The sequence below is a fragment of the Chrysochloris asiatica genome, unplaced genomic scaffold, assembly GCF_000296735.1.
Source record: "Chrysochloris asiatica unplaced genomic scaffold, ChrAsi1.0 scaffold00044, whole genome shotgun sequence".
NCBI lineage: Eukaryota > Metazoa > Chordata > Mammalia > Afrosoricida > Chrysochloridae > Chrysochloris > Chrysochloris asiatica.
Genome location: NW_006408562.1, coordinates 8,064,825 through 8,079,265, shown reverse-complemented (window position 1 = coordinate 8,079,265; position 14,441 = coordinate 8,064,825). Strand labels below are relative to the sequence as shown.

Below are 14,441 nucleotides of genomic sequence, written 5' to 3'. Positions count from 1 at the left end.
ATGAGTGTAAAACCAATGTTCTCCTATGTAAACTATCACTCAGCTCACAATAAAAACTTAAAATAAAGAAAAGGCAAGCCAGAGAGTTGAAAAAAAAATCAGTAAAATACCAAACTTGTTGCCACTGATTTAATTTGATTTCAATCAACGGTGAGCCCACATATTGCAGAGTAAAGCTGCCCATTGAGTTTCTGTAATCTTTGTGGACGCAGAGTGTCAAGTCATTCTTCCATGGTGCTGCTAAGTGGCTTTCAATTTCCAACCTTTAGGCTCGTTATTAAGCACAAATCGCACTACCCAGGAATCTTACACATCCTCTTTGTTGTTGATGTCTAGTTCATTCTAACTCCTGAGGACTCCATTCCAAAACATGTATGCAGAGTTAAACTGCTCCCTAGGGCTTTCAAAATTGCCAGGCATGGGCGATGAAAGGAAATGTAGATAGGTCTCTTGTGATACAATAGTGAATAATTGTTACCAGAACTGATTGTCCGGGTTGGAAATGTAAACGTAGACATTTTGTAGCAAGGAGGGGAGTGATTAACTTTTCAGTCTAGGAGCGGAGGTCCCTGGGACCATCAAGGGAGAAGAGCGGAGAGTGGGACCCTACCAGAGAAACAGCGACGCCAGAGATGGAGGTAGAGAAGATGACGTGGAGAAATGGAGCAGATGGGGACTTTAAACCCAGAGAAGGAGAGGGGTTGTGTGGTGATGACCTGGGGGCAGGCTTGCAGGGTATACCCTTTGGTTGGTTGATGATGCATGGAGGGGATTGAAACCATGGCAATGAAACAATATAGAATAGGATGAATGTAAAACTAATGTTCTTCCATGTAAACTATCACATAATTCACATTAAAAACATTAAAAAAAAAAAAAAAAAAGATCGCCAGGCATAACTTCTGAGGCACCTCGGAATCTTTGGGTGAGTAGTCAAACTGTTTGCTCTACCCAGGGATTCCAGGGTTGCTCTAATTTGGGTGAGGATGTGGAGAAGCGGGCACTTAAATACTGGCAGTGAAAATGTACAACGATACAAGGTTGCTAGGAGTCAGAACTAGCATGACGTCTCTCCTCCCTTACTAAAAAATGTCTTAGGCTGAGCTGAGAGCACGAATGTACTGCTGTCTTCACTTCTTCATCAGAAGTGAATCTTTATCCTCAAAGGGCTGCTTTCTGGGGACCAAAGAGGTGAAAGTCCAATGGAGCAAGATCAGGACTATAGGGAGGATGATTTAGCACCTCATAACGAAGTTTTTGCAGAGTGTCAAGAGCGTAGGCAGAGATGTGCATTGTCATGCAAGATCACAGTGTCCTTGGATAGCAATCCTCTGCATTGCATTAGAAGTTTAGGCTTCAGCTCGTCAGTGAGCATGTCACTGTAATGAGCGCTGTTCACTGTTGAACCTTTTCCCTGATAGTGGTCCAATACTGGCCCTTGAGAAACCCAGAATACTGTAAAGTGTCAATTTTCCAACTGATGGTTGACTTTGAACTTATTCTTGGTCGGTTTCCTGAGTGTAAATGGCAGAATATGGAATGAAAACATCATCAGTCGCCAACGAAGAAAAGTTTAAAAAGTCACCATCAGCTTGAAATTCTACAGCCAGAGTGCAGATAATTTTTGATTCACCCTTGCAAGATGCCCAGTAAGGGAAAAAGTGTGGCCAATTCTGTATAAGTGGGGCAGGAGTTGAGGACAGGGAGAAAGCAACATATAAAGGATTACAAGATTTACTTCTTCAACAAAGATTTACTGGATGTATAACTATGTGTCAGGTGCCCAAGAACGAAGCAGAGAAGTGTCCCACACTAGTGAAATTCACAAGTTAGAGGAGAAGCCAGAAACAACAACCAGTATAACAGTGGTGATGGTTATGTGTCGTGGAGTTGGTTCTGACTCATAGCGACCCTGTACATGGTTTCCAAGACTTTAAATCTTTGTTGTTGTTGTTAGGTGCCATTGAGTCGGTACCGACTCATAGCAACCCTATGTACAACAGAACAAAACACTGCCCGATCCTGGGCCAACCTCACAATTGTTGCCATGTTTGAGTCCACGGTTGCTGCCACTTTGCCAATCCATCTTGCTGGGGGTCTTCCTCTTTTTCTCTGACCCTCCACCTTACCAAACATGATATCCTTCTCCAGTAACTGGTCCCTCCTGACATAATGTCCGAAGTAAGAGACACAAAGTTTCACTATTATGGCCTCCTATAGCATTGGGCAAATTTGGTGAAAAAGACCTCTTGAAAGTGTTAAAGAGCAGAGATGTCAGTCTGAGGACTAAGGTTCACCTGACAAAAGTCATGATATTTTCAATCTCCTCAAATGCATGTGAAAGCTGGGTAATGAAATAACAGAGACTGGAGAAGAACTAAGAATTGATGTTTTGAATTCTGGTCCTGATGATAAAAATTGAAATGACTATGAACTGCTTAAAGACCAAACAAGTTCTTAAAAGCGAGGATGGTGAGACTTTGGCTCTCATATTTTGGGCATATCATCGGAACGGCTTAGAACCTGGAGTAGGACATCATGATTGGTAAAGTAGAGGGTCGATGACAAAGAGTAAGGCCCTCAGTGAGATGAACTGACAGAGGGTGGCGCAGCGCAAGGCAGTTTGCACAGGAAGTCTCTGAGTTGGATCGACTCCACGGTACCTAACAGCAACGACAATAACTTGGGATCAGGAACAACAGGACACAACTGTGGGGTCAGGATCAGGAAGTATACAGGCAGACTGAAAGGCTCCCCCTAAATGGAGAGCACACCCCTCTCTTCTTCAGCCTTTCTCTCTGCTGTGTTGGCCTCTTCGCTCTACATGCCCCCTCTCAGCTCTCAGGCCTGGATACCCCTCAGGATAGATCTCTTTTGTTCCACTCAGGAATGGAATCTTGTCTGTACGTGCAACCTCTGAGACATGTAGCAACCTCTCAACCTCATGTGGACAGGTTTTCTCTCAGCCCTGCATTTACTCCGCCACAGCTTACTGGGCCTCCTGCCTCCCTGTCGTCAGCCTCTTCCTTCACTGTTTCACTTCCTTCACTGACCAGCTGACAACCAGAGAAAGGAGCAGTTAGCTCAGTTCTCTTAGCTGTTCTCCTGTCCATCTAGGCCTGTTGCTGCTAGCTGCTGCATGGCCTCTTCTCGTCCAGTCCTCTCACTATCTTTAGATTTCATGCCCTTGACCTCGTTAGAGGTCTTTGAGGAGGTCCCTCACCTCTTTTCTGTGTCTTGCCACTCTAAAACTTGTCAGATTGGCTGTTTATATAAGCAAACTTGTTATAATTTCAAGGCATGGCCTTCCCAGCGTGATCAGGAACTGACCAACCCTTTTGGTAGATCTCAATTACTAAATTTACAAAGTAAACTGATCAATAACTGTAAGGTGTGTAAAACTGACCAATCATCGGGCAGACTGCAGCCCAGGGCTACACAAAAAGCATCAAATTATCAAGTTGTTTACAGTTCACCCAAGGAAATGTCAACCACCTGGACACAAGGAACAAATCCTTTGGAATCAAAACTATGGGGCAAGGTAGTACTTCAAGGCTTGGGGTATGTGTGTGTGGAGGGTGTGTGTGCATCTCTCAAGCTTTTTTCCAAAGCACCAAGGCAAAAGGCCACATAAAGAACTCATTTCACCATGTTGGTGTTATACGTCATCAAGTTCGTTCTGACTCATAGTGACCATGTACAGAGGGCGGCAGTTCAAACTCACCAGCCACTCCTTGGAAACCCCATACAGGGTTGCTATGAGTCAGAACCAACTCAACAGCACTTAACAACAACAGTAACAGAGTTTCCAAGTAGCAGTTGGTGGGTTTAAACTGCTGACCTTGAGGTTTGCAGTCTGGTGATTATCCTACAGCACCGTATCAGGAATCCATTGTGATGGTCGTGGTATGCCACCCAGTCGGTTCCGACTCACAGTGGCCCCGTATAGGGCTTCTGAGGCTACACATCTTTACAGGAGTAGAAAGCCTCATCTTTCTCCTGTGGAGTGACTAGTAGATTCAAACTCTTGACCTTTTGGTTAGCAGCCCAACACATAACAACTATGCTACCAAGATTCCTTTCCATAGATATTTTAAATGGTAGAAATATAACTGAGATTAAGTTATTCGCCTTGCTGAAATGGGTAAGATAACAGAATCCTGCTAAACAGGGTCTTTGTGGCATGAACAATGCCTGGTCATTATTTTTAGTATGCATATTATAGTGTTATGGGACTTAAACTATTAAATTCTGCAATTTACCCAAAGAGTCTCCCCTCTCTCTTCTCAAATGGTCCTTGTAACAACAGGAGATGGAAAAGATGTGCTTCTCTTCCCGAGGAGACTCAGTATGAACCTGCAATATGCGGATGACACAACCTTGCTTGCCAAAAATGAGGACAACTTGAAGAGTTACTGATGAAAGTCAAAGACTACAGCTAGGAGCATGGATTACACTTGAAGGTAAAGAAAACAAAAGTCCTTAAAATGGGAACAGTAAACACTATCATCATACATGGAGAAGAGACTGAAGCTGTTACTAGGAGCATAAGACATGAGCAAAGAGGATCAACAGTGACTAGATACGGTGCATCGACTGAGGTTATGGACACTCAGCCAATTAATTGTGGTCAAAAGTTGTGCGACATATATATTTATAACAACAACAACAGAATAGACGCTAAGGCTGCTTATGTACAACCAAACACTTCCTAGGATTTGGTTCCTGGTTTGAAGATTTAGGGCCATGGTTTCATGAGACATCCCATTTAATTGGCCTAGTCAACATGTTTAGTATTTCTGTTCTGTGTTCTACTGCGTTGCATAGTGCCTGGGGTCTTAAAAGCTTGCAAGGCATAATGACTGGTGTCTATTCACCTGGAAAAACGAAGGCAGAAGGAGAACCAGGAAGAGGATATAGAATATGGGGGTAACTCCCTCCAGGAACAAGTGTCTCGTTTTCCCTGAATCCAGAACAATGATGCCCAACCACCATTACTAACCATTTTGATCAAAGACTCTACAGAATCATCTGATCCAAAGGTGAAACGCGGAAAAGGATTTCAAGCTCTTCATGGGGCCAAGAAGGATGGATGAACTCCTAAAATTATTGCCAAGATAATCTTCAAACCTTAAACTAAAAATAGTCCCCAATATCATCTTAAAATCGAACAACAGTTTAGCTTCACTAGTAACAGTCTGCCTTGATGCCATGGATTGAATGACACGTCTCGCTAAAGTACATGTCAGGGTTTCTGTAGGTGTGGCGCTATAGGATCAGCACTGAACTGCGAACCACAAGGTCAGCAGTTCAAACCCACCAGCCGTTCCTCAGAAACCTTACATAGGGTTGCTATGAGATGGAACTGACTGGGCAGCACTTAACAACAACAGCAAAACATGTGTCAACATGGCTGGGTCATGATTCTCAGCACCATGAACTATGCTATGTGTTGTACATCCTGACCTCTATGGTGTTCATGAGGCAGAACTGCTGTTGGTGTTTTTAAGAGGCATCAAATCAGTTCCAACTCATAGCGATCCTGTATAGGGTTTCCAAGGCTATAGACTTTTAAGGGAGCAGAAGCCTCATCTTTTGTCTGCAGGGTGGCTGTCAGGCTGGAACCAGAGACCGCGTGTTTTACAGTCTAGTGTTTATCTTACAAAGCTACCGTGCTCCCCAAGGCAGGATTACAGGCAGTTATAAAAGAACACAATCACCCCCCAGGTAATCAGCTAAGCAACTGTAAGGGGATTAGGATGGGACTCAACACCTTTAATCAGAGCCACAGTCCTGATCTGATGGAAGAGAAGCTGTCCTAGACTGGTCTGGACACCTTGTATCTTACACGAGACACAAGGAGAGGTGTAAAGGAGCAGACTGAGGGCCCTGCTATCACCAAGAAAGAAAAGGAGCGAGTGGGCCAAGTCCTTTGAAACCTCCTAGACCTAGGAATAGACTGATGCTAGGACACATGGAGCTGTCCAAGGAACACTGGGTTCAAGATGTTGAAAGGAAACAAGGACCTTTCCCACCACAGCCAACGGACAGAAAGTCTTACCCTAGAGCTGGTGCCCTGAGTCTGCACTTCCAGCCTCTGAATCTGTGAGGGGTCCATTTCTGCTCTCACTGTACTAGATACCTAAGACACTTGAGCATTATGCTCTTTAAAGAACTATCTATAGGGGAGCAAATCCCCAACAGCACCTCAGAAGATGAGACAGGAACTTGAGGGGCAGTTAGCCAATATGGGAGAACAACTAAGAAAGGAGGGATGAATGATTGCACAAGTGGAAGAATATACTCAGTGTCACTAAGACATACACGCAGAAGTTGTTGACTGGTGTATGTGCTGCTGTGTACACTCTCATCAGCAACTTAAAAAAAATTTAAAGAAAAAAATTGAAGTTTGTAACATTTTATTCTACCTGGATCAACAATCAAAGTCTATGTAGCAGCAGTCAAGAAACCAAACAACACAGTGCACTGAACAAATGTGCTGTGAAAGCCATTTGTCTTAAAAAGCAAAGATGTCACATTTAAGACCACCATGCGCTTGAACCTAGCCCTGGCCTTTTCAATCACCTCATATGGACCATGAAAAAGGAAGATAGGAGAAAAATGGATGCATCTGAATTATGTTAGTGAAGAATAGACTACACCATGGATTTCCAGAAGAACAAACAAATTAGTAAGGATGGCTAGACTCCAGCTCACTTCTTTGGACTTTCCATCATGAAAACCCAATTACTGGAAAAGAACATCGCATTTCATAAAGTACCATCAGAAAAAGTGAGAGAAACCCCCAATACAATGGATTAAAATCACAGTCAAAACATATCAATGATGATGCAGATGATACAGCTTCCATTCATTCTGTTATGGAACCAACCCAACGGCACCAACAGCAACAAGGGTGTGAATTCAGAGCACTGTAATTCTCCCACTCTTTCAGAAATACCTTTATAGTACTTTCCTCCTCCCAATCTCCCAGAAATACCTTTATATTACTTTCCCTCTCTTCTTTAAGATACTAATTTTCTAATATATGATGACCAAGTGGGATTCACTCCAGTGATGCAAATATGGTCCGATATTATAAAAACAATCAGGGTAATCTATCATTTTGCATAAAACAAGGGAAAAGAACCACATGATCATGTCGATTGATGCAGAAAAGGCATTTGAACAAGTCCAACAACTATTCCTGATAAAAACACTCAACAAAGTAGGAATTGAAGGGAAATTTCTTAACATAATTTAGAGCATATAAAAAAAATCCAACAGCCAACATTATCCTCAATGGAGAGAAACTGAGAGCATTCCCTTTGTGGGCCAGAGCCAGCTAAGGATGCCTTTCATCACCACTCCTATTCAGTGTTATGTTGGAGGTCTTGACCAGAGCTCTAAGGCAAAAAGAGGAACTTAAAGGCATCCAAATGGGCAGGGAAGAAGTGAAACTCTATTTGCATATGATATGATCCTAAACACAGAAAGTCCTAATGACTCAGCAAGAAAATTATTGGAACTCATTGAAAGATTTGGCAAGGTGACAGGGTACAGGATCAATAGACAGGAATCAGTTGGATTCTTACATGCAAATAAAGCAGCTCTGAAAAGGAAATTAGGAAAGCAGTGCCATTTACAACAACCACCCAGGTGAGATGCTTGGGAATGGATCTATCCAGAGAGGTAAAAGACCTATCAAAGAAAACTACAGAACACTGCTGCAAGAAACCAAGAGACTTACAAAAGTAGAGGAATATACCAAGCTCACATACAGCAAGTCTTAACACTATGAAGGTGTCAACACTACCAAAAACAATCAATAGATATCATGCAGTCCCAGTCCGGATACCAATGGAAAAAATGATCACTAGCTTTACATGGAGGGAAGGGAAACCTTGGATAAGCAATGAACTGCTTAAAAAGAAGAACAAAGTTGGAGGCCTCTCACACCCTGACCTCAAAATGTACTGCCCTGCCATAGTGGTCAAAATATCCTGGCACTGGATCAACAAAGGATGTATTGGATCAGTGGAACAGAGTGGAGAGCCCGGAAGTATATCCAAATACAGACAGTCAGCTTTGATAAAGGGCCACCATACATTAAATGAGGAAGAGATAGTCTCTTCAATAAATGATGCTGGCAAAACTGGAAATCTGTCTGCTGAAGAATGAAGCAAGACCCATGTCTCGTACCATATACAAAACCGAACTCAACATGGATTAAAACCTAAATGTAAAACCAAGAACTACAAAGATCATCAATAAGAAAATAGGGGCAAGTTTAGGGGCTCTGATACATGGCATAAATACACTATCCAATATTACTAAAAAACTACAGAAGACAAAATAGATCACTAGGACTGCCTAAAAATTAGACACTTAGGTGCATCAAAAGATTCTGCCAAAGTTAAAAAGAGAGCCAACAGACCAGGAAAAATATTTTTGTAACGACTTATCAGACAAGCGACTAATCTCTAAAATTTAAAGAAAAGTACAATACCTCTACAAGAAAAAGGCAAACTATGCAGTTGAAGGACGAGTACAGGACATGTGTAGACACTTCACTGGGAGGACATTTGGCGGCCAATGAGTACATGAGAAAGTGTTCATGACCATTAGAGAGATGCAAATGAAGGCACCAATGAGATGTCATCTCACACCAGCATTAATAGTAAAGCTCAACAAGGCAGAGAACAGCAAATGCTGGTAGGGGTGTGGCAAAACTGGACCCTCAGGCATTGCTAGCGTGACTGTATAATGGTTCGACCACTGTGGAGAACGGCATGGTGCTTCTTCAGACAGTTTGAAACAGAAATACTGTAGGACCCAGCAATCTCTCTACTTGGTATGTATCCACAAGAAATGCGAGCCAGGACACGAATAGATATATGCACACCAAAGTTCATTGCAGCACTATTATCAATGGCAGAAGAGGAGACAGCCTGGGTGCCCGTCAGTGGAAGAGTGGATGGACAAACTTTGGTACACACATAATGGAATGCTGTGCAACACTGAAGAATTGTGACAAATCTGAGTAGTGCCTCCTAACACGGAGGAGCCAGGAGGACATTGTGCTGAGTGAGGTGGGTCAATCACATGGAGACAACTATTGTCTATGACCACTATTTTTAAAACTCAAGGAAAGGTTTTCATACTAAAAGAAATATTCTTTGATGGTTACCAGGGATGGGAGGGAAGGGAGAATAATTCACTGGCTAGAGGACAACAGGAATCCTGGTGGCTAATGTCCAGGCGCTGTGGGCTAATGCGCCAGATTGCAAAGCCGTTTGAACTGCAAGGTTGGTGGTTCAAGCTCACCAGCTGCTCCTTTGAAACCCTATTCAGGTTCACTATGGGTCGGAACCCACTTGACAACACTTAACAACAATAGAGGACAACAACAAGAAGAGGGTAGACATATGTTAACTCAAGGACAGCGTGGGTAATATACAAGAAAAAGGAGGTTGGTAGAAGAATGATGAAGACAAGTGAAGACACAGGGCTAAAAAGGGGTAAGGAAAATGGAGGTAAATAGTGATATATATATATCACTATTTATATATATATATATATCTGTATCTATATCGATATCGATCTATACATACATATATATATGTGTGTGTGTATATACTTATTATATATTAGAACAACAATGTTCTGCATGTAGATACATGGACAGACACACAGGCAGAATGGGTATGGGAGGAAGAAAGATGTCCCACAAATATCTAAGAGTGTGAAAGAGGATATTTGTAATGGGGAACCACAGGGAAGAAGCAGGACAACTGTTGTTGCAGGGAGGGGATTGCAGTCATTGAGATGAAACAAAGTTTATGATTTGTTGAATGTAAAACTGATGCTCCTGTCTGTAAGCCTTCACTCAATTCACATTAAGAAGTTTAAAACAAACTGATAAAATTGAAGACAGAAATTGGTAACTCTACAATAGTAGGAGATTTTAATCCGCCAGTTTTGATGAAGGACAGAACAACTAGAAGGAAACTCAATAAAGACACAAAAGAACTTAACAACACAATCAACCAACTTGATCTCATAGCCAAATACAGAACACTCCACCCACCAACAGTACAACGTGCATTCTTTGCTAGTGCACAGGGACCCTTTTTCTAGAAAAGACTGTATGTCAGGTCACAAAGCAAACCTCAATACATTTAAAAGTATCAAAATACTATAAAGCATCTTCTCAGATCACAAAGCTATAAAATTAGAAATAACCAATAATAAAATCAAGGGAAAAAAGTCAAATACTTAAATATGGACTAACACCCTGCTTAAAAGCTCCTGGTAATAGCACAAACAACAACAGTAGATACCAATTTTCCATAGTGAAAGCCTATTTCTCACAGAATTAAATAATTTACGTGTATAGTGAACTCAGTAGGCTTGGGATGTCTAAACCCTAAATATTCTAAAAGTCTTTAAGATCGGCCCTTGACCTGCTCTTGGAACATACTCTCAGACCCTTGGAATTTTCTACCTGATGTGTGTTTTTGTATGTTGGAGACTTTGGACCCTGCTGTCCTAGCTTCAGCAGATAGCTAACACGAACAATGACATTTATGATGAACACTTTTTTGGGAAGTCTTAGGCCCTGGTCAGTTTGGCCTCTTGGGGACTAGAAACTAATTAGCAAAGGTCAGTGATGCAAGTGCTGCCCATGTATGTGTCTGGCCCCCAATGGAAACTCTGGATGTGAAGGCTCACGTAAGCCTCCTGATTTGGCAACGCTTGCCACACACTGTTGTTGGGAAAAGAAGCACATCCCTCTGCAGTTCCACTGTGAAGAGAAACCTGGAAGCTTCTGCCTGTATTTTCCTGCCCTTTACCCTGTGCATCTTTTCTTTTTGCTGACATAATTCTGTAGCCTTTTTACAGTAAATTGTATGCAATGATCACACTTAAAGTACTCCAGTCTCAGTATGAAAGTGCTTAGAACAGTGTCTGGAATCTAGTAAGCATTATAAGAGTAGGTAGTGGTGTTTTGTTAAGTGCCATCGATTTGGTTCCAACTCATACTCAACCCTGTATAGAATTTCCAAGGAGCAGCTGGTGAGTTTGAACTGCTGACTGTGTGGTTCAAACCAACCTTGTGGTCCAATGCTTATCCTACAGGGTCATGCCAGGAGTCCACAGGAGTAGGAAGCTACTATCCACAAATGCTGAAAAGCAATTAGACATTTTGAAGGTCTGGACCATGCTATCATTTGTAATAGGTTCTGATCTCTATTTCCCAAACAGGTTGGGGCTGAAAAGATGCTTAAAGAAGAACATGCTTTTTATTCATCAACCAAGAGGCACACTGGATTTGATGGCAAAATTTAAGTCAATTTCCAGGAGATCCTGTTCTAACCAGTGAGCAATATTAGTATAGAATGAATGTTCACATGTTACCCCAAGCAAGCTGAAGACAATGAGAGTAAAAGCAGTGAAACAGACAACGGAAACCTCACAACAGAACAAGTACCTTTAGTTCCTTTATGCTTGGAAGTGACGCATTTAGAAATTCCTCAGTTAATCTCTTCCAACTAGCAGCTTTGTTGAGATCAGAATGAATGACAAACTTTTCATAAATTCTAAAATATAAAATATCAATCAATAGTTAGAATGACATTAAAAAGATCTACGATGACTTTACATGTTTCTGAACAAGTGGGTATACAGGTACGTAAAACGGCTTACCTTTCAATGGTCTTTTGTACCTGGTGGCTGTTGACATCCAAGAAACGATGAAACCTAATAAAGTTAAAAATACAATTCTTATGACAATTTTGTCGTCTATCACTAAGCAGACTATTATGGTTTTTTGGTGATGTGCCGTGAAGTTGGTTCCGACTCATAGCGACCCTGTGCAGGGTTTCCAAGGCTATAAATCGTTACGGGAGCAGAAAGCCTCATCTTTCTCCCATGGAACAGCTGCTAGTTTCGAATTGCTGACCTTGAGATTAGCAGCCCGACTCGTAACCACTATATCACCAAAGCTCCTTAGCCCTCTGGATAAGCATTGGACTACAAACCACGAGGCTCAAGTCCACCAACTGCTCCTCAGGAAAAAACATGAGGTTTTCTCCTCTTGCAAAGATTTAAAGGCCTGAAAACCGTATACAGGATTGCTATGAATTGGAACTGACTTGAAGACACTTAGCAACAACAGCCCTCTGTGCCTGCCCATACATTACCAATAAGGTAAGCACTTGTGTAGTGAACAACTTCTCATTTTTTCACATCAAAGATTGTACTTCTAGGTAAAACTAGCACCTGTCTCTCTTCCAAGTTCACAACACCTGCGTACAGAACCAATGTCTCTTTTCAAATGTTCAATCCCCAACAGGGGCAGAGGAGCCAGGAAGCAAGGAAAAGACGGTTTACATGTTCTTACTAATCGGTAGTGGTTTCACATGTTTTTCACCACATCTTTGAACTTGTTCACTACAGATTACTAAACACAAGTAGGCCCGTGCTTATCTTGCCTACAGAGTAATCTGCTCCGACACACAGCCTAAACTCAGGAGTCCACGTCTCCCCTCCTGTTAGCACTATGGCCAGTATGGCAAACCACTGCTGGGTCTCAGGAAATCAAACATCCCACTCTGAGGACACAGTGCTTCCTAACCCTCTCCAATCCCATCTCTTAGCTCTGTCCTGTCTTCCCACAGTGTCCTGGGCCTACCTCCAGCAGGGCACATTCTATGCCAGGTGTTCCCAGTGGTTTTTATGCGCCGGTGAAACCTGGTGAAGCTCAAGGATATTTTCAGAACGTCTTTAAATGCACAAAATAAAAGAGAAAGGAGACCAGATACAGGCATGCACCACATAGTGGTCGCAACTTCTGTCTGCATATAGCTCATGGGGCAGCGAAGAGGGGCTTGCTTGGAATGGTGTCAGGAGGCCGGGCCAGTGTTTAATTTGTCCCAGAGTCTCACGACAGCTGAGCTAGTTGCTGCTTCCACAGGGCTGCTGATGCATGCCCTGCTCAACCACCCTGCCAGGAGACACTGAGCTGCCAGGCTCCCCGGGGGCTGGTGAGCACTGTGGGCCTGGAGGCAGTCAACAGCAGGTCCAAGTTTGCAAACCCCAAGGTTCTAGAAGCTAACAGACAGCCAGAGCAGCTTACAAGGGAGTTACTTTGACATATGTATATTGAATATATATACATATATGCATTATATACATCGGGGCTTTTAAACATTCACAGGAAAATGGGATGAAAAGGGAATGGAAATGTTTCATGAACTTTTTCAAGCTTACTTACAAAATATGATGTCTATACAAAGTCCAGATTACGTAATGTAGTATTTCACAGAACATATTGCAAACATTAAGCAATGCATGCTTGTATATTAAAATACACTCTCCAACTACTAAAAAAGTTTTTGGTACAGTAATAGGCATTGTTGTTGTTAAGTGTCATCGAGTCAGTTCTGACTCATAAACAACCATACATGAGGACTAGTTGACGAGTTTGAATTGCCAACCTTCCAGTTAGTAGTCTAGTGCTTATCCTATAGCACCACACCAGGACTCTGTAACAGACATACTTCTTTATTAATGCACAAATATCAAGGTCTAGTAGTGGGTGTGATGTTGTTGTTGTTGTTATGTGCCGTGGAGTCAGTTCTGACTCATAGGAACCCTGAATAGGGTTTCCGAGGCTGTAAATCTTTATGGGAGCAGAACGCCTCGTCTTTCTCCCATGGAACAGCTGGTAGTTTCGAACTGCTGACCGTGAGATTAGCAGACTGATTCATAACCATTATGCTACCAGAGCTCAACTATATGATGTGAAAAAAGTACATGAAATCTACCGGTGATAAAGTCACATAGAGGTTAATAAGATGACTGTGGTGTTGTCTTCCTAACTGTAGCAAATGCTACTTTTTAGTTGGTAATTGCTTTTTCTCATTCAAATTCACAAATACTTGAAGGATATCTTCAGACCCTCTGTTTAGGATTCCCTGGTTCTATATCATACTGTGAGGAAGCTCTGGTGGCACAGTGGTTAAGTGATTGACTGCTAACTGAAAGGTCAGCTGTTCAAACCCACCAGCTGCTCCACAGGAGAAAATGTGGCAATCTGCTTCCATAAAATTAAAGCAATGGAAGCTCTGTGGGGCAGTCCTACCCTGTGCTGTTAGGTACTAGGAGTTGGAATAGACTTTACAACATTTTTTTTTTTTTGCATCCTACTGTAGTTAATATGAGTCAGAACCAACCATATAGAGGACTTGCTACAAGGCAGATGTTTCCAAAACGTTCATACAGAGAGAGCTGGCTACATGGCTGATGAGTCCAACATGTGCATATACACAGAGGTAGCTACATGGCAGGCATGTCCAATATGTTCATATACAGAAAGCTAGCTACATGGCAGATGAGTCCAAAATGTCCATATACAGAGAGCTAGCTACATGGCA

General features: G+C 42.2%; 1 protein-coding gene across 1 annotated transcript in view; it reads right to left on the bottom strand.

Annotated features, from left to right (window-relative positions):
* TUBGCP5 (tubulin, gamma complex associated protein 5) overlaps positions 1-14,441 on the bottom strand; it is a 94,687-nt gene that overhangs the window by 76,977 nt on the left and 3,269 nt on the right. The window contains exons 2-3 of the mRNA XM_006861869.1: positions 11,710-11,763; positions 11,495-11,603 (exon numbers count right to left, since the gene is read on the bottom strand). Coding sequence (XP_006861931.1) covers positions 11,495-11,603; positions 11,710-11,763 — 163 coding nt within the window. The remainder of the gene's footprint in view (positions 1-11,494; positions 11,604-11,709; positions 11,764-14,441) is intronic.